Source organism: Lichtheimia ornata (assembly GCF_029851405.1).
Source record: "Lichtheimia ornata isolate CBS 291.66 chromosome Unknown scaffold00045, whole genome shotgun sequence".
NCBI lineage: Eukaryota > Fungi > Mucoromycota > Mucoromycetes > Mucorales > Lichtheimiaceae > Lichtheimia > Lichtheimia ornata.
The window spans coordinates 256,411-281,717 of NW_026695365.1; the positions used below are offsets into that span (position 1 = coordinate 256,411).

At 43.4% G+C, this 25,307-nt stretch overlaps 9 protein-coding genes across 9 annotated transcripts; 3 read left to right on the plus strand and 6 right to left on the minus strand.

Annotated features, from left to right (window-relative positions):
- Positions 1-34: 34 nt before the first annotated feature.
- On the minus strand, positions 35-1,845 carry O0I10_008535 (uncharacterized protein; the record flags this gene model as incomplete). The annotated part of the gene is made up of 4 exons (XM_058488538.1): positions 35-668; positions 731-1,302; positions 1,362-1,565; positions 1,630-1,845. The coding sequence occupies 4 exons, from the start codon at positions 1,843-1,845 to the stop codon at positions 35-37; spliced, it is 1,626 nt and encodes a 541-aa protein (XP_058340784.1).
- Positions 1,846-2,614: 769 nt separating this feature from the next.
- O0I10_008536 (uncharacterized protein) lies at positions 2,615-3,370 on the minus strand (the record flags this gene model as incomplete). The annotated part of the gene is made up of 2 exons (XM_058488539.1): positions 2,615-3,145; positions 3,209-3,370. The coding sequence occupies 2 exons, from the start codon at positions 3,368-3,370 to the stop codon at positions 2,615-2,617; spliced, it is 693 nt and encodes a 230-aa protein (XP_058340785.1).
- A 622-nt stretch (positions 3,371-3,992) lies between these two features.
- Positions 3,993-6,373, minus strand: O0I10_008537 (uncharacterized protein; the record flags this gene model as incomplete). Its single annotated transcript, XM_058488540.1, has 11 exons — positions 3,993-4,245; positions 4,315-4,420; positions 4,480-4,785; positions 4,851-4,992; positions 5,065-5,163; positions 5,231-5,310; positions 5,382-5,607; positions 5,677-5,769; positions 5,868-6,081; positions 6,133-6,230; positions 6,314-6,373. The coding sequence occupies 11 exons, from the start codon at positions 6,371-6,373 to the stop codon at positions 3,993-3,995; spliced, it is 1,677 nt and encodes a 558-aa protein (XP_058340786.1).
- A 207-nt stretch (positions 6,374-6,580) lies between these two features.
- On the minus strand, positions 6,581-9,876 carry O0I10_008538 (uncharacterized protein; the record flags this gene model as incomplete). The annotated part of the gene is made up of 21 exons (XM_058488541.1): positions 6,581-6,659; positions 6,721-6,789; positions 6,854-6,957; positions 7,026-7,089; positions 7,153-7,381; positions 7,438-7,552; positions 7,619-7,716; positions 7,779-7,878; positions 7,934-8,016; positions 8,077-8,142; positions 8,201-8,235; positions 8,291-8,388; positions 8,446-8,532; positions 8,595-8,641; positions 8,701-8,786; positions 8,845-9,038; positions 9,104-9,184; positions 9,249-9,327; positions 9,392-9,409; positions 9,487-9,562; positions 9,630-9,876. 21 exons carry the CDS (start codon positions 9,874-9,876, stop codon positions 6,581-6,583), a joined length of 2,055 nt encoding a protein of 684 aa, XP_058340787.1.
- A 1,003-nt stretch (positions 9,877-10,879) lies between these two features.
- O0I10_008539 (uncharacterized protein) lies at positions 10,880-11,750 on the plus strand (the record flags this gene model as incomplete). The annotated part of the gene is made up of 2 exons (XM_058488542.1): positions 10,880-11,113; positions 11,187-11,750. 2 exons carry the CDS (start codon positions 10,880-10,882, stop codon positions 11,748-11,750), a joined length of 798 nt encoding a protein of 265 aa, XP_058340788.1.
- A 295-nt stretch (positions 11,751-12,045) lies between these two features.
- Positions 12,046-13,750, minus strand: O0I10_008540 (uncharacterized protein; the record flags this gene model as incomplete). Its single annotated transcript, XM_058488543.1, has 4 exons — positions 12,046-12,929; positions 12,989-13,159; positions 13,229-13,358; positions 13,427-13,750. The coding sequence occupies 4 exons, from the start codon at positions 13,748-13,750 to the stop codon at positions 12,046-12,048; spliced, it is 1,509 nt and encodes a 502-aa protein (XP_058340789.1).
- Positions 13,751-15,848: 2,098 nt separating this feature from the next.
- O0I10_008541 (uncharacterized protein) lies at positions 15,849-17,122 on the plus strand (the record flags this gene model as incomplete). Its single annotated transcript, XM_058488544.1, has 4 exons — positions 15,849-15,908; positions 15,980-16,779; positions 16,849-16,926; positions 17,023-17,122. The coding sequence occupies 4 exons, from the start codon at positions 15,849-15,851 to the stop codon at positions 17,120-17,122; spliced, it is 1,038 nt and encodes a 345-aa protein (XP_058340790.1).
- Positions 17,123-17,677: 555 nt separating this feature from the next.
- Positions 17,678-19,518, plus strand: O0I10_008542 (uncharacterized protein; the record flags this gene model as incomplete). Its single annotated transcript, XM_058488545.1, has 6 exons — positions 17,678-17,900; positions 17,968-18,633; positions 18,693-18,730; positions 18,787-18,943; positions 19,017-19,059; positions 19,122-19,518. 6 exons carry the CDS (start codon positions 17,678-17,680, stop codon positions 19,516-19,518), a joined length of 1,524 nt encoding a protein of 507 aa, XP_058340791.1.
- Positions 19,519-23,049: 3,531 nt separating this feature from the next.
- On the minus strand, positions 23,050-24,973 carry O0I10_008543 (lysine-tRNA ligase; the record flags this gene model as incomplete). The annotated part of the gene is made up of 7 exons (XM_058488546.1): positions 23,050-23,346; positions 23,408-23,595; positions 23,654-23,794; positions 23,852-24,014; positions 24,070-24,237; positions 24,300-24,499; positions 24,556-24,973. The coding sequence occupies 7 exons, from the start codon at positions 24,971-24,973 to the stop codon at positions 23,050-23,052; spliced, it is 1,575 nt and encodes a 524-aa protein (XP_058340792.1).
- Between the last annotated feature and the right edge of the window lie 334 nt (positions 24,974-25,307).

Below are 25,307 nucleotides of genomic sequence, written 5' to 3' on the forward strand. Positions count from 1 at the left end.
AAAGGATTATGGTATCAATTGAGCTATGCTTCTTCTACGATGATGAAACCACGGGTTTGATAAGGAGTGTCATATTGGGTGAAGGGCGCATTGTGAGTTCTTGGCGTTTCCTTGGAGTGAATCCAGGCTTTTCAAAGAATTGAAAGTTGGTGATCAGCAAACCCAAAATGATCTTGAGCTCAATCATAGCAAAGCGATTTCCAATGCATTGTCTTCCTCCAGCTAAGAATGGTAAAAAGTCATAAGGACCAGCACGTGAAGCTTCTGATTCATCCCAACGACTTGGTCGGAATTCTTCAGCATCTTCTCCCCATAATTCCTTAGAATGATGGTTGACGATAAGTGGCAAAAAGATGGCTGTGTTTTTGGGAATAAAGTGGCCACCAAGTGTAACATCCTTGGTCGCAACACGGCTGGTGACTGGTACAACAGGGATCAAGCGGGATGACTCCTTGCATACGTTGTTTAGCAAGTGAAGGTTGTTGATAGCTTCAAAAGAGGGCAAGCTGTGGCCGGTTGTATCAAATGGATCATCTTGGAACATGCGATGCGTAAAATCGAGATTAGCAAACATGGGTGTAACCTCTTCACGCAATGCATCTTGAATGTCTTGATTTTGAGCCAAAAGCCAAAGGGTCCATGACAACGACACTGCTGTAGTTTCATGTCTATGGCAACCATCATCATGAGTCGATCATTTTATAGTAGCGTGTCAATGTCTTCAACTTACCCAGCTGCCAAAAACGTGAGGCATTGGTTACGAAGCTCCTCAACGCTCATGCCATTTCCTGATTCATCGACGAGGTTGATCATGAGTGCAAGAAGGTTGTCTTGGCGACTCGTGGTTTTGGCTCGCTCAATACCACGTTGAACAACTGCAAGGCTCTCTTCATGCAACATGCCCAAAGCTTTACGAAAATCAAGGTTGCGTCGTGTGGGTAGATACCGGTATCCTGGGATAAGGAATCGTAAGAATCGCTCAAGGTTAGATCCTGTGGGATCAAAGAGATGTCGATACGCCCAGCTCAATTTGTTAACATGGTCCGTGCTGCCTTCATGTTTGACAGCTAGGAATTCTTGTCCAAAGCCCGCCAACCCAATAATATCCAAGGTCACGTGTGACATCCACTCTGAGATGTTCGTCTCCATCAAGCCGTTGCTATCCTTGCGTTCGGCATATTCCTGCTTCCACCGATCCATTAGCTGCACAGGTGGAACAAACATTACGGGGACCAGCTCACGAATCGATTGCAAAGAAAAGGCTGGGTTGAGTTGTTTACGTTGCTGTCGATGTACATCACCCTATTTTACATGCTATATGTTGAAATCGTATTCCTTGATCATCATCTTTATATACATACTTCAGCCACAAGCAAGCCGTTACCAAGGAGGAGGGTTAAGAACTTGCTGCCTTCAGGTGTTTTTGTATAGTCATAAACATGGTGCGTCAATACCTCCTTCAAAAGATTCGGGTCCGAGACCATTACGCGTGGCTTGTTCCATAGCATATGATAGACGACAATGCCTCCATACTTTTTCAACCATTTCTTGTGTGGCACTCCACTCTAAGAAGCCATGACGTGTGAGTACGCGGTGCAATTTAGTTCCGATGATTGTTCTTTTTCTCACCTCTTCTCGGATAATCTCACGCATATTTCCGAGAAATGGTATCCAATCCACTGATGGACCTGGTATCCTTGCTGTGGGATGCAAGTAAAGGTTGTAGATGATGTACTTGGTTACGGCATATGTCAAGGTGGTTGCCACCAGCACCTTTGGCAAGCGATCAGTTGTTAGGTAGGGTGCTAATGATGAAGGTAGGGAAGATAGCAATTCGGATGTCATGGATAGCTGAAACAGATGGAGGATCAAATAAACGTTATCCCATACTTTTATATTTTCCAAAGGCTATGGAATCAAATAGTTTGTCTTTCCGAACAAGGCAAGGTGACGATGCTCGTCTTTTGAGTCATTCGACTGAAGAGGTAATTTCAAGACACGTAATACCGCGATGTCACACACAGCCCAGCTGGTGTCGGTATATCTTCTCCCCGTCCTCAGCCCAGCTGCTTCAAACCCATCATGTGACCAATACCACCGTTATCTTTGTTCTTGGCAAGTAAAACATGGTCATTCATCATGAGGAGGTGCACAAAAGTGCATAGGGGAATTATGCGGCAACAAGTGGTTGCTGTTTTAAATGCTTCATCACCATAGCAATCAACATTCATGTATGGGAGTCTCTTTAAAGATGCCTACGTCTCGATCACCGGTTGATGCTTGTTACCATATTAACCAGCACCATTGGAGCGACACTCTACTTCGTATTTAGCTTAAGGTTGTATCCATGTATAGTCATCAGCATTTGCGGTCATTCATTGGTTTACATAAAGAGGCAAGGATGACATTCAACCTCGCTTGTATATTATCAAATTATCTTTTGGGGAGCATGTATGAGGAAATCAAAGCAACAACGTATGATACAGTTATATGTAAAAACAAAAAGTGGATGATGTATGGGGGGGATCAGTGGATTGGTATGTAAGCCGAATGGATCAACCATCAAGGCGATTGGTAATAAAAGGGGAGCCAGGAATATGATAGCACCTTGAGTCTAATAATCGTGAGGACTATCCATGATGGAATGCAACGGTGATGCTGAAGGTGTAAGGGATGGTCGTCGACGTCCACTATTTAAAGCAGGGGATGATTTGCGCCTTGAGATGAACGAGTGGATCAAGCCTGACATGTCCATTGTAGTTGTTGGAGAGGTTGGTGTTGTTGGTTGCCAGCAGTCAATCGGTGATTTGACAACCGATGATGTGGATGTGGAGGTGGATGATATAGAAGAAATGGATGGCGAAGGTGGTGATGGCAGCTGCTCATTGCTCAAGTCGTATCGCTCTAGCCATTTATCAAGAACATTGTTGTTGCCACGTTGATAATCCATGTATGTCGTCCATTCTTCTTTTGCTTGTCGTGAATCAGCAACCAGCATCAAATCAGGCAAATCCTTGTCTTGTGCGATCAATTGAAATGACTTTTGCGATGGTGCTCGGTTGATAAGGAGACCTCGGCATGAAGGTGATGCTGTAATAAGTCGATATCGGGTAAGATCAAGCACTCCTTTAGGTTTTCGATCATTCTATAAATGTTTGCGTTAATTCACAATGTCGATAGTGAAAAGTAAAGATATGAGATAACATACCTTGCGAGTGTAATAGGATAAACGTTGGCCGTCAAGGATGCAGTAGTATCGTTGTGGGGCAGGTCGCCAAACAAGTTGTCTTCTCAGCTTTGATATCAAGAGCCAGCCCTCGTAATCGTGCGAGTAGATTGATGGTGGTGCGAGATAGGTCGTTTTCGACATGCGTAAATGAAGCGTGGTTGATATTGTTGTTGTTGCGTGCCAGAAACTCGGTGAAGGGAAAAGCAAAGACTTGAAAGAAAATTGGGGTCTATTTAAAAGGAGAGAAAAGGCTGAAGATGGGTGGTGTTACACTGCAGATGCTGAACGCCAAAGCAATTGACAAGCGATCAGCTCGTGAAGGATGGATGCAGTGATCGGCATTGATTACGCTTCAGCTTCCAAAACTAAAGGATTTCCGCACCAAACATTCATTCATGAGCTTAATTGATGCATTCTGTACCACCTGCTTGCGTGTGCATTGTCACCTGTATTGTTTTAACCCTCCCAAAGCAATCCCTTTTATCATCATACGAACACCATTATATCATTGCGCATCATTCAAAACAATAATTCCCTCCCAAATATCCAATACAAACAAACAAACATATGCAGCACGGACTGTGTATCGTTTGGATTAACATGCACATGCCGAAAATGGAAAGTAGGCAACCGCTTGTACCACATACAGCAAGTCTTTGTTCGCGCGAGAGTGAGTTTATACGCAAGCACACGGGATAATTGGTAAAATTAAAAGAATCGAAAGGGGGTCAAGGTAGAGGCGATAAAAATACAATCCACGCTATCAGGGATGTGGCGTTGTTGCATGCGCCTTGTATTCTAGTGATGATGCGAGTGACCCCTGGTCATCCAATGACGAGCGTCCCAATTGGTCCTCTTTGTTCTTTCTCGTTATCTTGGCAAAAAGAGCTTCTTGATGTGATATCAAATCCAGTAACACCTTATCAGGGGCTTGTTCATCGTGAAGAATGGCAGGGGTAAAGATCATGGCCAAGTTGGAGGTAGTCATTTTGTTCACCTTGGCATTAGCAGCAATTCTATTAATGAAGAACATGAAATGATGATGAGATCAGGTATCCATGGCAACCGTGATTATGGTGTAATACCTTGCCAAATGTTCTATCAGTATCTGCAACGTAAGCAGGTGTGGCTCGGAGAGTTGTGCTAATTGTACTTCGAGAATTTGCAATCGGTATGCGTCATCATCCGTGCCTGATCGACAACAAGAGTAAGCCTTTCTTGTGAAGTATCCGCTGCAGCTTTAATTTTACCTGTGTACTCTGCTTGTTGCTTTGGTGACATGGCAAGCAATGGTTCCTCGAGCTCTCGCAAGTACACTTTGAGCACTGAAGCGATTGTGAAGATGTCGTATTGATCAATGTCCACTTTTTGCTCATCCTTTTCAAATTCAAGCTTAAGAGTGTTGACGGCAGTTTGACGGCCCGAGATGCGATAGATGCCTTCTTTCTGTAATCCACCCATTCTTTCCACGGCTTGAATACATTGTTCCACCAAAAGCGGCACGTTCCGTTTGTGCACATCGGCATATACCTTCAATGAAGTGCCAAACTGGACATCTACATGTGATACAATGGCGTAAGCATACTCGATTATGTCCAACCCCCAAAAATTTCATATCCACCTTTCAATTGTCCATGGATGTAATGTTCATATACCACCGCATCAGGTACATCAAATTGAAGCATGCCATATCCCTTTGTAAACAGTGCCAAGTCGTCCATCCCATTCATCGATTCGGATGTCTGTGTCATGGATTGAGTCATCTAAAAGCACAATGATGATGATAATGAATATGAAAGCCTCGAGATGACACATCACAAATTCATCTCACTAACCGACATTTCTCGTCCCTGAACAGCTTGCTCAACAACCAGGATGTTGCGTAACACTGATTTTGCAATTTCTGATTTGTCCATGAATAATATCTCTACATGCTATTATGACCATTGTTAATCATCAAGTTGCACAATGAGGTGGCATGCATATAGGTCTTCTACTTACTTTGGTTGCCAAATGGGACGTCTTGAGTTGTTTTTTGCGTAGGCCTTCCAAGAATAAAACGCTTTTCCTGTATTCACGATCTATATCAAAGGATGAGTATAAAAAAAACGCTACCAACGAATGTGGTAATTTCATTGTCTTCACTACCTGCCTGCGTCTACTACTTGGTGCTTCAATTTGGCAATTCGGTGATTGTGCTCCAGCACGTGGGCTTTGGCCAAATGGGCCCGAATGGCATGCAATCCCGCGCGACTACGCCGATGCAGCTGCTTAGTAGCTTCTATATCCCGCACCTCGTTCGATCCTTGTGTTCCTTCAACTTCGCGCGAGTCTTCTTGCTCAAGCTCAGCACACTTGTTCTTGTAAACCTTCTGACTCTAAAGTTGCATATATATAATACAACGTGTGTTAGTGCGAAATAAGCACATTATGATACCTTTACTTACTTCAGCGAGGTCGTGGATGCGATAACAGAGATAATTGCTGTTCTTCTCACCAAGCGTCGTGTTGATTTTCAAATGACGTTTTTGCTGATGATCCTACATGTTTGAATGCCATTGTGTGTGTGTGGCACACGGTCAGCCACACTGATACGCCACGCTTTTCCTTATTTGATCGTCATGTCCCCGGTTATTACCTTGAGTATGTGTAGCACTTCAAGCTGATGCTGCATAGTTGTTACTAGTTCACGTCGTCCAGAAACCGTTCGTTTGATTGATGACTCGTATTGTGCTAACGCCTTTGCATAGGAAGTCTCCTTGTCGAAATTCGGTAGCATCGTACATGGCGGTGTTGGTGGTAGACACTCAATGGCATTCAGTGCCTGGACATACACTTCCTCTGCTGCAATCCTAGTCATGAGTTAGTACGCTAAATGACCCATTCAACAACAATAAACGGACCTTTGCTTCAGAACGGCTATAAAGTGATCGAGATCGTGTAGGTTCCATTGCAAGAGCTGGTCAATGAAATTGAGCTGGGAGGCAAGGTTGGGCAAAGGCTGAAGGGAAAAGAGAGAGTGAGAGGAGGGGAAATAGCGCGTCAGCAAGCCGCTTTATGCAAGATTTGATTAAAAGAGGTTACCATGTCTTCACTATCACCTTGTCTAGATGTGGTTGAAGAACCCTTTCTTGGCTTTCCCATTTTATCAGGCACAAAAGGAAAAGAGGATCTTATTCAATCCGGAATACGTTTAAGCGATACGACCAGTTCAGCCTCATTTTTGCACATGAAACATTCTCGTGTAACCAGTTTTTATAGCGAGATGGATAAATACGAAAACGAGAACAAAAAGAATGGTAAAAGTGATATAAATGAAAGCAATCTAGAGTATGTGCGATATGGGTAATCTTATGCATGCAGCTTGGCTTGAGGCTTGGACTTTCCATGACCAAAACCAAAGGGTGTGTTGATATCCTCAGGGTCAAGCCTACAAGAAATGGCATTGAGTAAACACCACATCTAAGTATACACATTCTTTATGTACTTACTCTCTAAATTCGTAATGACCTTCACCATCAAATCGAAGCAAAAACTCGTGGTGGCGTACCAGGGATGTTCTGTAATGGTGCTTTGTGAGTATGTATTGTAGGATGATACGCTCCATATCCTTTTCAAAATTACCTGTGTGAAACAGTGAACAGCGTAATGCCGACCTTTCGTGCATGCTCATACATGATGGCTTCAATATCCACACTGACAGCGCTGGTGCATTCATCCAAAATAGCCTATTATAGAAGATAATCAATGTTAAATAACAACTCCCTTTTCTACTGTGTGTCCCCCATCCACTTACAAATTGGGGTTTGTGATAGAATAGACGAGCCATGGCAACACGTTGCTTCTCACCACCAGAAAGTCTAAGAGACAAAGTCCACTTAACGCATGATCATATGCCTATTTTTCTGGTACGATATACTTACACGTCAGCCCAATCCTGCACAGAATCCCAACCACCTTCACGTTCCACGAGATATCCAAGATGCACTGTATCCAGCAGCTCCATCAGCGAGTGATCATCAAATCCGCGTGCCAAGGCTTCCTCAGCGGTATCGGGGTAGATAACTTGATCACGGAATGTTCCAAGAGCGAGGTATGGTTTTTGGGGTACATAGAAGAGCTTGGAAGCTTCAGGCTTTGTCACCGTACCACCTAAAGCTCGCTCATTAGCACCCATACAAAGAAAATAAAAAGTAATTCGTACTCACCAAACAATGGCCATAAATCACCAAGAATACGGAACAAAGAACTCTTGCCACATCCATTGGGGCCTGAAATCAAACAATTCATTCCCGTCTTCACCTTGAAGGAAAGGTCTTTGAGCTACAAGAGGATGAAATGAATCAGTTATCAATCCTTTCTAGTATGTCTTCCCTTTCCAGTACTTACCAAGACATCGTTGTTGGGTGTTACGATAGGTACATGGTCGAACACAATAACACCATCCCTGACAATCACTTTGCCCTTCATGTCATCAGTTGAAACAGCTATAAACGATATCAGCATTGATGAGCATCGCACTGCAACGTTCTCCATAGTCGTTACTCACTCATATTCTGCGTCGATTCTTCATCAGTAGAGACCATAGTGCGGTTGTATTTGCCCTTTCGAACATCTCGCAAGACATCAAACAAATCGGCAACTCGAGACTAGAACCCGTATTAATGAGTACAAAGCTGAAGCCATTGGCAATGATTCATTTACCGTGTAGCCTGCAAAACGAGTCAAATCACGACCCGTCAAAATCAGCCTTCCAACAGCCTGAGAGAGGTTGATAAGGTAGCTTGCTACATAGTATCTTAGCGTTAGCATGTGGTAATTCCCTCGTCGATAAAACATCAGCTTACAATTTCGAGAATAGTCTTCCATAAGCTTCACAGGATCATCGGTTAAAGCGCCCATATGAGAAGTAGCTGATAAATAAACCATTGAGCATGCCTTTCATCAACCATTTGAGCTCGTAATACTTACCATATCGCTGATCAAAAACAGGACGTGCTAATAAGCTATAGTATGATGAGCACATCTGGTCTTTGAGATCCTCATATCCCATCCACTTACTAGTATGCAGTCATGGTGGCACAATATTTGACAAGAACAGAGTCGAAGATACCATTCAAGAAGCGTAGCGTATACACCTTACGCACGTGATTGACAATCTAGCCCACCCAACTATAATTAGTATATAGATTATCTCGAGACAAGATTCACATTACCTTTTGGAATGTATTGTTGACCACTTCCTTCTCACGTTCACCACCTCGGTAGAATGCAATCTCCTCGGAATGGGTGATGATACGAGACTATCATAGAAAAAGCATGAATGAGTCACTTGTCCATCCTATGCCTTGTTATCCAAACTCACATGGGTGAATCTAAAGTCGCCTTCCAACTTTTGCTCAATCGCCGTGTCTGTAATACAATAAAACATTGAGTATAGAAAGGATTTCCAAGGAATGATGATAACGTACATCGACCAAATGGAGGAGAGAAAGCTCTCAACACCACACCCGAGAGAACAAAGTAGCCAATCATAAAGAATGGAGCTTCTGAACCACTAAATGCAAGCAAAGGTAAGTTTTAGCCTCATCCACATGTCGTAGTTTGCTCCTTACATGGCCTCTCCAAGCTTATATGCGAACAAGAAAATATCAACAATCGGTTTGGCGATATCGGAATACAAGTGTGAAAGGTTCTCCGAGAACTTGTCAATGTCTTGAGTCAGGAGCTGATCCGCATTTTGAAGGCGGTTATCGATGTTGGAAATCTTGTAGAAGGTGATACCATCAAGATATTGGTTGTGTGCAAACTACAAACAAACATTGATAAGCCCAATTGATAGTTGCCATGCCAACCATTGTATTCTTCGCTCACCTTTGTCAATCGTTCACGGAAACATAAGGCCAATGCACTGATGGTCAATTTGAGCGAATTGTTGACGATACTCATGGGCCACTTGTATAATCAACAATGCATCAGTACATCCCATATCAATCCTTGCACATCATCTCCCACTTACCATCATAAAGCCGAACTCAACAATTGCCCGAGCAATAAACGCTTCCCGGTTGCGTGATACAATTGCTTTCACCACGGCACTAGTATTGATGAACATGTAAGCATGCGTATACGTATACCTCCTTCCTCACAACAGCGTCTTACCCGTTGAATCCAGAAAACCTAATGATGTATGATTCGCGTGTACGTGGTTTGGTTAATCATAATCGTATCTCGTATCACAACCATGCAATCCATACCAAATATCAAGCCATGTGCGAGCAATCAATACAGTTGCAAGTGCTCCAAGCAAACCTGCTTCCTTAGAGAACAAACCTATGGTATACACGCTGATCAGTTGTCGTTGCCCAAGTCTCTCTCAATGCATGTGTTTTGTAAGTACCAGGTATACAAATTGGAAGGAGCTCGCGCATTTGCTTGAAGAAGTGGGAATTGACGCCAACTCTTTGCTTGGAAGCTTTGCCTTTGCGATGCTGCTGGTTGCTTGTGCTGCTGCCCTTGCGTGCATTGTTGGTTGCAGCTGCTTGACGTTGAAAGTGGCTCTTTACTTTGAACAATGCATAGACGAGAGCGATAATGAGGGCTGCCGCCGATCGCTTCTTTGTGAGAACGGAGAGGACTTGTGCCATAAGTGGAAGAAGTGCAAGGAAGAGCAAGGAGGGCTTACCAAGGCGGATATTCCATCCTATTTCGCTCCGCATTATGTATTACATATTCGAATTAATCGTTTAAGGTTTCAATCCCATTTGCTGACACATGGTAATAAGCACACACAACCTACATGGGGCATGCGTCATGAGTCCAAACTTACATTCTTTGCTTCTTTTCATCATCCATGCAACCTCGTCATCACTAGTATCACCAACGAAGAAGAATACAACTTGTCCATTTCCTGCTCAACAGCTCGATAGCCCAAAAGGTTATATTTACAAGGAAAATGAATGACTGGATTCGCTACTATCAAATCACCAATGGTGCCAGCAAGAAGATTGGAATCTGCCATTGTGGGAAAGTGCCTCTGATAGCAAGTTGTCTTCGCATGGTGCCGGCTGAGATGCACTGAGATTGGAATTGGGTCGGATGGATCATCCAAATCCAAGTTCTCTTTTCCCCACACGGTGTTTCACGGACCACGGACCACTTCTCCGCTTCTCTTTATTGGCAGCGCTCCTTCTTGTTGATTTGTATTCGTTCAAGGATCACCATGACAAGAATCTAGATGCTATTCCTACAATGATACCTACCATTGATAACTCCAAAAACGATGTACAGACTTCTTGTTGTCATGTTGTTCATTGTAAATAAAACGTATCAAAATCCTGCTCTGAGCTGCAACAATGAATCTTACTCTCAAATCCATATATGTCTCATTATGAAACCTGTGATGCATTCATAAGTCGAGGATGATCTTTTCAAAGTATATGAATCACACTCGAGTCACCAGCTGTGGATTACTGCAAATGTCACCTGCACGCAACAGGTTCTTGTTCTCTTGGCCGGAATGATTAATTGCTGTTGACGTGATGACATGATGGTGTCATCGCTCTTGTATGATGCTTTTAAAATGCTGACCTGCTTCTTACAACCTTTCTTTTTCATCGTATTCTACTGGATATTTTTCACAAACATACCATGGATTCCCCAAACCATCTCGACCAAGAAGTGCCACCAACGACTGCTACAGGAAAAGAGAAGATCACGGCTGCCAATGTTTCGGCAGCAGGATCATCAACTCAAGCAAAGGTGGATACACCCAAGCCTGTTGAGCTCTACCTTGTTGGGGCCCTAGTGCTTCGCGAACGTGGTGATGAGATTATCAAGGAACTAAAGTGCGTTGAGCCATATACGCTGTCAACAAATGAAAAGGTAGGCTATCGTTTTTACACTTTGGATGCGTGAAATCGAGGGGTTTTTGATGGAAGCTCACAAATACCTTTAGCAATTTGACAACATGACAACATCCGATCTTCACGAATCATTCATGGACCTTTGGGAGACTTACTACCACCAGCGAACACTAGTGTCTGATGAAGAACGTATGTCTGTGGGATTCAAGAACTGGCTCATTATTGACCTTTGTCGCCGATGCAAGGTCCTCCATGATCGTTTTCAGGCGAGCAACAAGCAATCCCCATTGTCATATGCCCAAAATGGTGAACCACTTTCTTTTGACGCGTGGTTGCACAAACCATCCCATGGCCGCAAGTATTTCAATAAGAACAGATTCCTCAGCTCTCCCATCTTGTCAAATGAAATCAGAAGCCATGTCCTCGGAATTTCCCATACATTTGGTGATGCAATCATTGCATGCACTGAATTCATTGATATGGATCAAGTCACAACCATGACCAACCATCAATTCCAATCTCTTTGGCAAGCATTGAAGAAGCATCAGGCAACCATTGAAAAAGCATTACAAGTGGGAGCATTGCAACCCCTTCTTGAGGAGGCTTCAAACAACAAGGTGATGGGAAAATTCAAGGCTGCTACTCGATTGGCATGAACATGGTGTTGTATGTATACGGCACTTGATAGCTTTATTGTTTGTTGGTAGTTGAAAAGACGTAGCATATGAAAAAAAGATGTACATTGCAATAGTCGGAAAAGGCAACAGGATGAAGAATAAGAGAAAGCATAGCAAAAGTATAGGCATGATGAATGATGTAAATAGAAAATGAGATGAAAGCATAATTAACACGAACGATAACCATTACTAAAAGCCGCGCAAAGTGAAAAAGAAAAGCATAATATGGACACAAAAGAATTGAGAAATGCAAATGAAAATGAAGGTAATGGGCTCACCATGTCCCGCTGAGCTCACGCTCTAAAAGATCACGCTCAGGACCACGTGCTGGCAACCTGAATTGACGATGTGGCTCGACATCCATCCCAGCAGTTTGGTTTAAAAGCGCATCTTCCTCGGCTGTCATTTCTTCAGGCTCACCAACCAATCCACCCGAAAACATAGATGCCCCTTCTTCTGTTGCCAACAACGAGCTTGTGTCATCATAGGGTTGATCGATAGGTGGTGGTGATGGTGGTGTGTGCTCTGTGGAATATTGCCATTGGATCGATGTTCGGTCAAGTAAGCTCATGGTTGCATGTCGTTGATGTTGTTGTTGATGACGCAATAAAATGTTGCTACTGCCGAGAGTGCCGACACCACAACACATATCAGCATGCATGGATGGGCTACGCACACATTGCTCTAGCTGCCATTGTTTACGACGAAAACGCATGATCTCATCAATCACATGTTGACGCAAATCCTCATCATCTGCATACTGCTCAAATTGGAAATCACATGTGCCTGGTTCCATAGCTTCTTCTTCAGGGTCTCCAAAAGGTGCAAGAAATGGATGTGCCATTGCATCAGGCACGGTGATACGTTGATGTGGATCCAGCTGCAATAATTGCTGTAAGATGTCAATACCATCCAATGGGCAATCCGGAAACAAGGACCTAAAATCGATTGGATGGCGGGGAGGCGGCTGACCATTGACCGTGCATAGCTGCTCAAGATGCGTAGCAACCGATTCTGATGGGTCCCAGAATGAAATGCTTTCCGGTAACCCGAGGATGCCAAGAATCTTGTGTAATTGATCAATGTAATCTCGGCCTTTGAACAAGACTCTGCGACCAAGAATCTCTCCAAAGATACAGCCAACAGACCACACGTCGACTATAGCGTTGTATATGTAAGTAATGCATGCATTGGATTAGCCATTAAGGATAACTCACTAAGCTTGCTGTAATTGTTTGGGCTGATCATAACTTCAGGTGCTCGGTACCACCTTGTTGTCACATACTCGGTGAGGAATGCAGATTGCCGACCATCTTGAGCACGATACTCTCGTGCCATCCCAAAATCGCATATCTTGATATCGCAATTGACATTAACAAGGATATTGGCTATTCACAATTATATGCATTAGTGATCAATTATGAATGTAAAAATGAAATGGGCGTATCATGTTTTACCTGGTTTCAAATCACGATGTATCACGTTGGCTGCGTGAATGTATTTGAGTCCTGAGAGCATTTGATAAAGGATCCATTGGCCTTGAACAATGTTTATGGGCTTATCAGAATGGATCACGTCATGTAAACTCTGATGGATACATACGTATAAGGTGAGTCAGCATGATTGAATGAAAGCCAAGATGAGTATAGTATTACCGCATCCATGCAATTGAACACCAAATAAATCTCGTTGAAGTTGTTCACGTCAACGATATCCATGTCAAAGAGCTCGATGATACGAGGATGATGATTGAAATGTTGCAGCAACTTGATTTCTCGTAAGCAACGCTTCGTCAATAGACGCTTGTCAAAAATTCGATAGACCTTTTTGATGGCGCAATATCGATCGGCATGCAAATCAAAAGCCGAGCACACCGTACCATACGATCCTGAGCCTACTTTGCGAACAATCCTGTAGCGTGTGTCGATGGTGAAGACTTCTGGGCCACCATCAATGGCAACCGAGTAATGGCGCGACATGGAGAGAAAAGTGCTTGATGAGCGGAATGGAGGCTACTTATATAACAAGCCGTGTAGGTAGTGCAAAGAGGGGGAAGGTAAAAGAGAGCAAGAAAATGCGCCGCTTAAATGCGATTGTGGCATCTGAAAAATCGAGCCACAGCTGAAGCACGATAAGCTCAAATACAATGAGGCGCGCCATTGAACAAACATGTGGCGGATACCTCTTCTGGATAAATAAGGAGCATTGTATACATTTATTAGCCACGGAGCACAATACTATCGCATCATCCATCCCTAACACACGCCGCATTGCTACATGTTCTTCTCGTATTTTCTCCTCTCTTATCAATCTCCTGCATTTTTCTTCTCTCCTCCTTCCTTATCATCTTCACCAGTGGGCAAGTTGGTTTATTCTTTGGGGACCTGTCACCCACGCCACATCCCACGCTAACAATAGTACATGGGTACTATACACGATAATTGGGATAAAGGAAGGGAGCATGGACCCTTTGTATGAAAGATGGTGGTTTCGGATAGATCACTCAATAAAGCAACTCTTGGCGAATGCCCTTACAGGCACACTAAAATGGGCATCTTAAATCCTCTGCTATTTTTCCCGGTCAATTACAGGGACCCTATTCGACAAAGCTGCGGATGTGTAACATTGCATCACGTTCCCGTGTTCAGGGTGCTGAGGCGTTCTCATGCTGACATTATTCTTGACACAAATAGCGTGTGAACCAATAACGGATGTAGTATGTGGTTTCTATGATGAGCATTCAGTCGCATTAACGACATGCATTGTTCTGGGCGATGTTTGTGATGGGAAATTCTCGGCAACCTTTGGTTTGTGCAATGTTGTAAAGTGATCTTCCATCCAACCGTAACACAAGATGCCTCTTTAAGGCTGATTACAGTGAACAAGGAAGAGTATGGCACCATCATGGGTCACTGCATGCGCCCCTGTAATCAACAGGTTGGCATGATGGTCTTCTTGAAAATCACTACCAATGTGGGGCGCATGCATATGTACATGAAGAACATCCTTTGCACGAGCTATGTCGGTATTGGATAGTGAAAATGGAAACAACACTGCTCCTGTGCATGTCGTTACCTCACTATCATCATTTCAATCATACACACACATTTCCCCTTTCTTGTCAATGTTGATCGACTCCCTTTCCGCTGGCTCCTTTGATACATTTCCGCTATAGAAACATCAAAACTTCCTTTGCTGATAAGACCTTTGGGGTATAATGGCCCATTCCACAATAATCAATCAAGCTCCCTTTCATATGGAGTTGTGAGGAATATGATGATGATGATGATTATGCAGGACATGCTGCACATGCACCAGCCATCGACACATGTTAACATGTGCAAGTTTGATCCCATCGAAAGATAATGCAACATGGGTCAATCATTCTCATTTATGCTGCTGTACGCATCAACATTTTCTATGTTGCTTTATTTGGTGATGTGTAAGGCTTGCTCGTCCTTTGTGGCTGGTTTGCATATACCTGCATATGTAGGATGAGCAGTAAACACTACTACCCTGACATCGATTTATGCACTTTAACTGGCATGCTGGAAAATGATGACGAGCTTGTTGCATGGCTACCTACATGTTGCTAGGACACGTGTAAACTTAGAAACGCACAACATTAAACGCTGTTTTGCTATGAATGCGTAGTGTCAACGGCGTATAAGGTTATGCACACCACTACTCACTCAGCTGTCATCGTATCCCTTTTTTCCGGGTGACGCTCCTTAAACCAACCCTACTATAGCTTTTCATGCAACAACAACTCATCCGCTAAAATCTCAACTAACACCTTTTAAAATCGATGGCATGATTGGGTGAACGTATTCGACAACGTTGAAAATGGTGTCAACACGACATGGGTGACATACGGGTTATTGGCATGTTGGCATGTTGGCATGTTGGCGAACAAGTAATGGATCGTAGTCCGCTTCGTGCAACGTAACATCATGTACGTGTTGTTTATGGCTTGACACACACACACACACGCATTCACACAAAACGCGAGCTAACGCCCATCTCGTTTATTTGCATCTTTCTTTTGCTTTTGTATCCCTTTAGCAAACCAACACCATGACTATCAATCCCTGGGAAGAAGACACTCAAATGAGCATGCGTGAGCTCGTCACAAGGGTACAGTATCCATCTCCTTATGCTCCTCAACCACGCTCCTTTTGACCTGTGGTGTCGATGAATTTCCTTAGTCAATGCAATCAGCCGAATATCTTGTGGCAGATCGTGAGATGCGTGAAAAGGCCTCCACCCACTTCAACACCATGCTTGAGCAACGCGAAAGTAAAGGAGGGGATCAAGATGACAAGGATGCTCTCAAGCTCATGAACCGTTTGTTTGCCACGGCTGGCAAAGCCATGGAATCTGATGCCGACAAGCAACGCCTTGTTGTGCTTAAGGATTATGTTTCATGTTTGATATCCACCTCGCTTGGTGTAGACGCTTTTCGACCCACCTGGATTCCTGAGGAAGAGTCAAATGAGGATGAACAAGAGGATGAAGAGGATAATAAGCCAATGTCATGGGCGGATGTTGCTTCCCGCAAAGCTGATGATGAATCTAACGCCGAGAAAAGGAATGCATGGTGTCGATCTTACGAGGCCGGAAGAGCTGCCGAACGTCGAGAACATGTACGAGCTCAACAATTGGCAAGACAATATTACCATCAGCAAGATGAAGATCCTGAAGACTGGGGCCCGTTTGAACCCAAGTTCCTTGAAGAGCTTCCAAGCGAGGTCTTTTGTATGCCCATGTTTTTCCCCTCCGAAGATAGCTATCACTCGTTTATATCGGCAATCAAGTCTGCTGAAGAATCCTTGCACATTTGTATCTTTTCGTTGACCGACAACACCACTGCAAGAGCTATTGCCAATGCCCAGCGTCGTGGAGTTGATGTCCGGATCATTAGCGATAATGATCAACTTGAGGCTAAGGGATCTGATGTTGAGCGTCTACATGAGGATGAAGGTATCCCTGTCAAATACGACACAAGGTTTGTTTTTCGAAATGCATAGGCGCTTGTACGCGATACTTAAGCACATTGACATTGGTATTTCCATAGTGAGCAATTCATGCACAACAAGTTTGCTGTCATTGACAACCGCATGGTCATCACAGGCAGCTTCAACTGGTCAATCGCGTAAGTACACAACATACGTATATGAAGGAGCAGCTTAATGTATCAGCACATTAGCATGGCAGACTGCTAACGTTTCTTTTGTGTAACTTTCTTTAGTGCCCGCTACCGCAATAACGAAAACATCGTCATCACCAACATACCCTCTGTTGTTGAGGCATATCAAAATGAGTTTGAACGTATATGGGAGATGTATTAAATTGCTAGCCAAGAACTTTGCTGTAGCGTGAATAAAGCTGTTACATGGTTACCTTGAGCTTCCCGGGCAAATGGATATAAAAGGCAATGGAAACCTTATTCTAATTTTCGCTTGGCATAGCACATTTATTCAACATTAGCATCTAAGATGGCACTTGAACAGCGTAAGAGCTTGAAAAACTCTATCATTCCTTGACAAAGGCGTTCTTTTTGAGGCATGCATTCATGAGAAAGGTTGTATAGCATTGCTACTCAGTGTTGGATAGCACGTGGGTTTGCACTTGAATCACCACAACGGGTCTTTGCTCGAAAAGGTGGGGGTTGGTTCCGCACGTACCCATTTTCGTTTTGTTCTTAGGGCCGTATGTGTCACCAAGTGATCGATGTCGCGTCCGTGCCTTTAAGCTATCCCATTGCAATTTTGGAAACGCTGCATTACATTTGGTCACCACCTGGTCACTTGACCTGTTTTTTAAAAAAGGAGATTGCCCGCCTTTTTTTTACCTGTTGTCTCTTACTTCTTTTCCCTGTCATTGTTTTTTCTCTTCTCATTATCATGTCGCCACTTGCTCTCGAGACGCCATCAACCTACTCGTGCAACAACAAATTACCCACTCGTCAACATTGTCTTAAAGTCAAAAGCTTACTCAAGCTCAGCAATGACATTGATAAGAACGAGCGAGCCATGATCTATATGCAAGGAGCTGATCACAGCATGCGTGATGATACCGATGTGGAATTGGAATTTCGTCAAGAAAGCAACTTTTTCTACCTCACTGGTAAGCCAATGTCTTATTGTGTTGGTTTTGTGCCGTATTTTGACGTCGATGTGTAATCATACAAAAGGGGTGGATGAACCTGGATTTCATGTGATGATCGATTTGCAGACCGACCTTGTGTACTTGATCCCACCAACAATCCCTGATACTGAGACGGTTTGGAAAGGTGCACCTGATAGCACATCCGAGCTCCTGAAGAAGTATGATGTCGATGTTGTTATGGAAGAAAGCAAATTTGTTACCTATTTGGCTGATACGCTAAAGCCAACGGTGATTCACATGCTCGATAATGCAATCGATGAAAAGCGGCAAGTAGAGCGACCCACATTACTCGAAGGAATCAATTGTGAGATATCTACCAACACAATGCGAGAAGCGTTATATGAAGCACGGCTCATCAAATTTCCATGGGAGATTGACCTTATTCGGCAAGCAACCTATATTTCATCTCATGCCCATATGGCTTTAATGCAGGCCACCAAAACAAGGCACACCACTGAAAAGCAATTAGCTGCATACTTTCGATGGATCACAGCTTGCTATGGTTTGGATCGGCAAGCCTATATTCCCATTGTTGCATCAGGACCTCGTGCTGCTACATTGCATTACACCAAGAACAACATGCCTCTACCCGAGGATGCATTAGTGCTAGTAGATGCAGGTGCTGAATGCCAGTGCTACAGTAGCGATGTGACCCGTACGTTTCCGGTATCAGGTACTTTCTCGGCTGAAGGTGAGTCATTGGATCGTCGATCGTTAGCACAATTTAATAATAACCTATGTAATTATCAGCCAAAGTCATCTACAACATTGTGCTTGCCATGCAGGAGGTAATTGCTATCATTGATCACTAATGAAAAGAAAATTTAACGTCCTCTTTACAAAGGCTGTATTGGATCGTCTTGCACCGGGTGTGATGTGGACAGAGATGGAGGACCTGGCTATTCAGGTACTGTGTAACAAGCTTACCGAAATCGGCATTTTGGTCGGTACCCAAGAAGAGCTTATAGAGTCTGGTGTGCCTTATGCCTTTTACTTTCATAGTAAGTGAACACAATGATATTAGTGATACTCCTCAAAGGATAATAGTGCTCAAAAAAAGTCTCATTTCCTAAGGTCTTGGTCATTCAGTGGGGCTTAATGTCCACGATGTTGGCGGGTAAGTAATCATTCATCCGTAGTTGTGAACCAATGCAGAAGAATTTATCAAAGCTTGTTTAGGCGTACTATGTACCACGCAGACCACAAGTTGGAGTACTCACCCTTCCTTGTGGATCGGCCCTTAGAGTCCAGCATGGTGATCACTGTTGAACCTGGTCTATACTTTAATGATACCTACCTCAAAATCTGGACCCAGTTTCCTGAATACCAAAGGTTCTTCAACATGGATGTACTTGAGCGATATCGATCAGTCGGTGGAATTCGGATCGAAGATACAGTCGTTATTACACCTGATGGTCATGAGAACCTTACACTAGCACCAAAGACTGTTGAAGCTATTGAAGCACTCATGTCATCAAAAACCAAAAAGCCACTACAAAGCAACCCCACACTATCCATCCCATCATCCAATAACCTAATCTTTTCGTCTTTGCCCAATGTTTTATCTCTTTCATAATAGCTATCAGCTGCAAAAGTCAGTAATACCCATTCATTCTCTTAATAGAATCAAAGTTGCAGAAGTACTTGATTGTGTAACGAAGCTGAGAGGAGGGGGGAACTTGAAAGAGCCAATGCCTTGGGCGGGGAACGCATAATGGTTCCATCTCAAGTAGTCTTAGATACCACCTATGATGGCTCTATGGAAATTTTTCGATCATGGTATGGCTCATAGGCCAAGCGATCAGCTCATCCTATAGTCCCTTGTGTGAAAGGACGATAGCGGATAACGATCTTTTGCCTTCAAGGATCGCTCTCATAAGAAAAGGTTGCTATTGCTTAAAAAATCATAGGTAAGCACGGTACGTATGTTCACGTACTCATGCTACATTGATTCGCAGCTTACTCTTTCTTGAAACAATGAATCAAGCTTACAATGAACCAAGCTTATGTAACAAGCACTTTGATGGGCACCATCCCTCTCGAATTTATTATCCTTTCAATACAAACATTCGAGACTCCCACCGCCTTTCATCTATCAGCATGCTAAACTAGGACGCTTTATCGAATGTAATAATGATGTTGTGACAAAGAACAAAGCATCCTGACAAGATGATGTAGATGATCCGATCCCCCTTTCCGCCCTTCAAACCACAATTCCCCGTTACCAACCAAGTGATCCACATTTTGCACATACGAGCCCATAGTACGATATCTCAGGTATTATGTTGAATCGAGTCCCATTCAATGAAAAGGCGAAGAATAGCATATGGTAGTGTGGATGTTTATCAAGTAAATATGATAAGGAATAGCATTGAAAATTGTAAAAGATACGGGTGAATCACATAGGGGCAACAGGGATAATTGTGTCATTGTATTCTTGGTTGCTGCAGTCGTAAACATCTTCATCCTTGATTGTTGCGTGATCTGACTCGAGTATTCCAATATCGTCCCATCGCTGTAAAACAGCTCTCGTCAATCCCATCCAATCCACGTGACACAATCCATTGTTCCCGCTGACAACGCGACAAGTATCCAAAGCAGCATTCCAGGATTTCTCATCACGCAGTTGATTGCATCCATCCATCATGGCCATTGCAAATCCAGTATGTTGGTTGAAAAGAGCCACGCGATAGCTGTTGATATGCTTCCTTTTCCATCCGGCCCATGATCTCTCTCTTTCTTGGTCATTTTCAATGCTGCTCAACCAGGTGAAGATTGCTTGTGATGTGATGTGCTGGATAGCTGACGTGGCATCATCCATAGGAACCCGTTTGTAACAAAGTAAGGTGTTACACGTAAATAAAGCTGCTTCTATACAATGGCTATCTGCTGTTCACGTAAAAAAAGACTGCAAGGCAAGTTGCTGCAAGTAAAGAACGCTGTTGGAGACAATGGAGTCAAGGCCTTGCTAATAGCAATTGCTGGAATGAATGCTGTTACGATTGGTCGTGGCAGAGAAGCGTGAAAGAGTGTGTGTTGCATCAACGAATGCGTGTGTTGTAGTAGAGTGACAAGAAGGCTGTGTACTCGCCATGAACTTGCCATTCAGTCAAAGACAATCGGATCTAGACAATCGTAGGGTTGACATGATGAGTTGAAGCAGGACAATCGTTTGCAGGTGGTAGTTGTATGTACTTGAATGGGGCAACAGTTGGGAATGAGAGGAAAAGGGAAGAGCTGAGAGTGGAAGAAGTGGAAATTAAATAGGTCGGGCACCTCTTGTATAATTGCACGAACACTGTACATCAATCCTTGATAGTGAGATCGCCCCTCTCGAACCTAAAACTTTCGCGCAAGATGCTCTTGGACATGCTGATCAAGATGGTCTTAAAAAAGACCTCATGTCCATTAGAAAATATTGAATGGGAGGGTGCAGTGTGGGATTTACTGTGTATGTCGGAAATGGAGACCAGCGCCAGATTCATGATTTATGGAAATAGTATGTATCGTCCTTGGTTTCACCATTTCGAACGTGAAAATGGGTCGGGAGGTTCGCTGAGACATGCTGATCAACTTCATTCATTTAAAAGTTGCATACTTCATTTTGAAGCTTTTAAATGAGGGGTAGTTCAAATGGTTGATGATGGGAACAAAAGAGCGGACGGCCCACCGCCCCGAAGTTACCCACCTCCAATCTGAAAACTGGTCAGACGGGTGCTCTTGGGCATGCTGATCAACTTTTTCTAATAAAGACCTCACGCTTCATTTGAAAATTTGGAATGGGAGCGTCCAAAAGTTTGAAAGACGGAGACATTCGCAGGGTCTGCGATTCATTAATTTTCATGTTTGCTGTTCAAGCGTAGCTCAGCCAAATCAGCACGGATCAAGAAAGTTGAATGATGGGTATGTTGGGCTGGAGCAGGAGAATCGTTCACATGGAGTGGATTTTACAACAACGCTGATTGGAAGGAAATGGCTGTTAGCGGGCAATGATGAGCTATTACTGAAATGTATACGTTGACCCTTCCAATCATGCATAATGAGCTGAGTTACACAAAGAAGTCCTTCTGCATCTTTGGCTCTCCAGCGTCTAGCTACTTTACATTAAACAAAGGCCACTTTTCATATAGCATCACGCTTACTAACATAAAGGTGCCTGTATCTCCAAACTTTACAATCAAACGTGGGGTTTTAAATAGAGCAATGTGCTCGGCTTGGCCACACCTTGTGTGAAAGTTTCAAGTTCATCGTGGCTAATCCCAGATTTCGCAATGTCGCCACCAGCCAAACTGGATCTGGGGGTCGACCTCTTCGACGACGACGACCAAAAAATATTTTTTGGGCTGTTTGCGGCATTGAACGTGAAACTTTCACACAAGGTGCTGTTGGCCAAGCCGAGCACATTGCTCTAATAAAAACCCCACGTTTCATTGTAAAGTTTGGAGATACAGGCGTCTTTATGTTTTACCTATGCTGTAAGCGTGATGGAGTTGCTTTTTCCTAGTGGATGGTGTCGGCTGCATTAATGGAAAGATGAAGAGCTGAGTGAAATGGCACGTGGTAGTAGTTACACACGCATGTCCTTGACAGGTTGTTGCACAAATGGATGATGATGATGATTGCCTTTGTGAAGGTACGTAAGTAAACAGCATCCAATAATGAAGGTGTGTCAAGGTATGCATCACATTTGCGTGTAGAAGAATGCCGAGCTACATGAATCAACCAATAATTAAAGTTGATGCCCACCGTAAAGTACATTAGATTGGTCACTCATCCTGAAATTCAATGGAGGATCACTTTTTCTTTCAAGGTCAACCCACTCTCTATTGTCACCAGAAAAGGCATATACTTCTTACAAAACTGAATAACCCAACCACTTGTTCCATCTAAGCTATACTGATCCACAAGCAAGCATCAAGGGGATATGTAAAAGCTACCCTTTTCGCCACCACTACCACCGTCTTTGTCATCCATCATCATTCGTAATCGTGCTCCTACAGTGACACATTGAGAAGAGCAATGATTAGGTGCCCCACACAAAGTAAGCAGAAAAACATGAGTATAGCAAACATTGTTCTTTATATTTACAACAAAAGTAGGTCTAGTATTAAATAGGTCGCATAACGGGGAATGCTAGTACTTCTCGGATATGTGTAGCACCGGTCAGCAATTGCACAACACGATCGATTCCCATGCCCCATCCTGCTGTTGGAGGGAGTCCATATTCCAAAGCTTCACAAAATGCGGTATCTGGAATGGGTGCTTCTAGATCACCTTGTTCTCGATCGAGTACTTGTTGTTGAAAGCGTCGACGCTGTTCCCTTGGGTCGTTCAATTCTTCATAGGCATTCACCAATTCTTTGCCACCCACAAAAAGTTCAAACCGTGCAGCTATACGTCGACCCTAGAACTCACAGTATGAGAATACAGCCGTTGGGCAACCCATTGACATGAATTGATTTCACCTTTTCATCCACACCATCTTTAGCTAATGGGCTCAGGGCCAGAGGATGGTTGTACAAGAATGTTGGTTGATCGCACTCGGGCTCAATGTAATGTGATATCAGCTTGTCAAGGATACGTGCTGTTGTTGGTGGCCCAGATATGGAAATGCCATGATCACGACAAATGGTTGCAAGGTGGTTGGATGCATCTACATTAATGAATCGTTAACGAGTAGGAAATAGGCAATATTGATATTAGTAGCGTACCATCGGCTTCCAATATCTCTGCAATAGGTTGCTTCAACACTGCTTCAAGATGATCAAGAACATGAATGCGTTTGAATGGCTGATCGAATCGAATATTTTGAGGGCCCATGCCATGTCTGTGGTGGATATCCTGCGCAAGACCTATCATGATGTATAAATATGTATTCATGTGATAGTACCAATGATTGAATGGCTCACCCGATAAAAGTGTTTCTGTATCCTTCATTAATGATTCCAAGTTGCCATAAGCTTGATAGAATTCACAGGTTGTAAATTCCGGGTTGTGATCAGCGTCGATGCCCTCATTTCGGAATTGCTTGCCAATTTCATACACACGATCCATGCCACCAATCACCATTTGCTGCATGATTCCTTAGCTTTCTCTTTTATCTTCCAAAGATGCCACTTTTGTTTACCTTTAAATACAACTCTGGAGCAATACGCAATTGCATATCCATATCCAACGCATTCGCTTGAGTGAGAAATGGCCTGGCGTTAGCGCCTCCTGCTTTGCCGGACAAGATGGGTGTCTCAACTTCAAGGAAACCACGTTCATCAAGAAAGTGTCGAATGTAACGGATGATCTATATAATCCACTGTTCAATCTAATCATTCACAATCCTATCAATAAAGCTTTTGATCTTACCTCTGCACGCACACGTAGTACTTGAGTTGTCTCTGTATTGACCAACATGTCCAAATGTCGTTGTCGGAACCGTTTCTCGGGATCCTTAAGTCCAGTTCTTGTTGGGATGGAATGAAGGCAGGGTGAAAGGACACGCATTTCATTCGTCACAAAGAGACTCGATTGGCCTTTGTTGGTTTTGCCAGGAACACCGGTGAATGCTATACAATGGAGCATTAAGCTTGTGTGGTAGGTTATGGATCATTGTGATACGTACATGCAATATCACCTCGGCAAAGAGCTTGGTTGGCATCTGCAAATGATTGATGGGTAGCAACAAACTTCCCCTTGGAAACGACCACTTGGATAGTCTCGCCATTTTGTACGACGTCGTAAAAGATAAGTTTGGCACTCGATTCACGCTTGGCTTGAATGCGACCCGTCAATGTGACAGTATCGTTTGCTTTCTCTCCTTGATTCAAGGTCGATGCACGAAGTTCAATGTCTTTGACGGTAGCCCAAGTACCATGGCGAGAGGGATCAAGGGCAAATCGAGGGTATTCAAGTCGACTCGCTTGCTGGGTACCATGTTCTGGAATGGTTGTTTCAATGTAGCGTCGTTGAAGTGTGATGCATGAGGGGGGTAGTGAACGGTGGCGAACAAGTCGTGGCAGAACCTTGGAGACCAGTGTCATTATTTTGGAGAGGAGGAAGCTGCAGCTTGTTCCTGGTCAGCTGAATTCGACAATGTCTGTCACTGAAATGTTGCTATGATGCCATATCACCTTGACCTTTCCATCATACACAATTATACAATAAAGACTATAGCAGATATTCCATACTTGCATTTATCGATATTGTCAAATGAAAAGGATGTCTACATACATACTGCTTGCTCCCTCATGTTGTTTGAGAATAGTGCTCTATTTCCCTATCTCCATGCCATGTCACCTCTACCCTCCCTCTTCTCTTTTGATGATTGAATTATATTATCCTATAAGCATACATCGGGTTAGCCTTGTAAGGTTG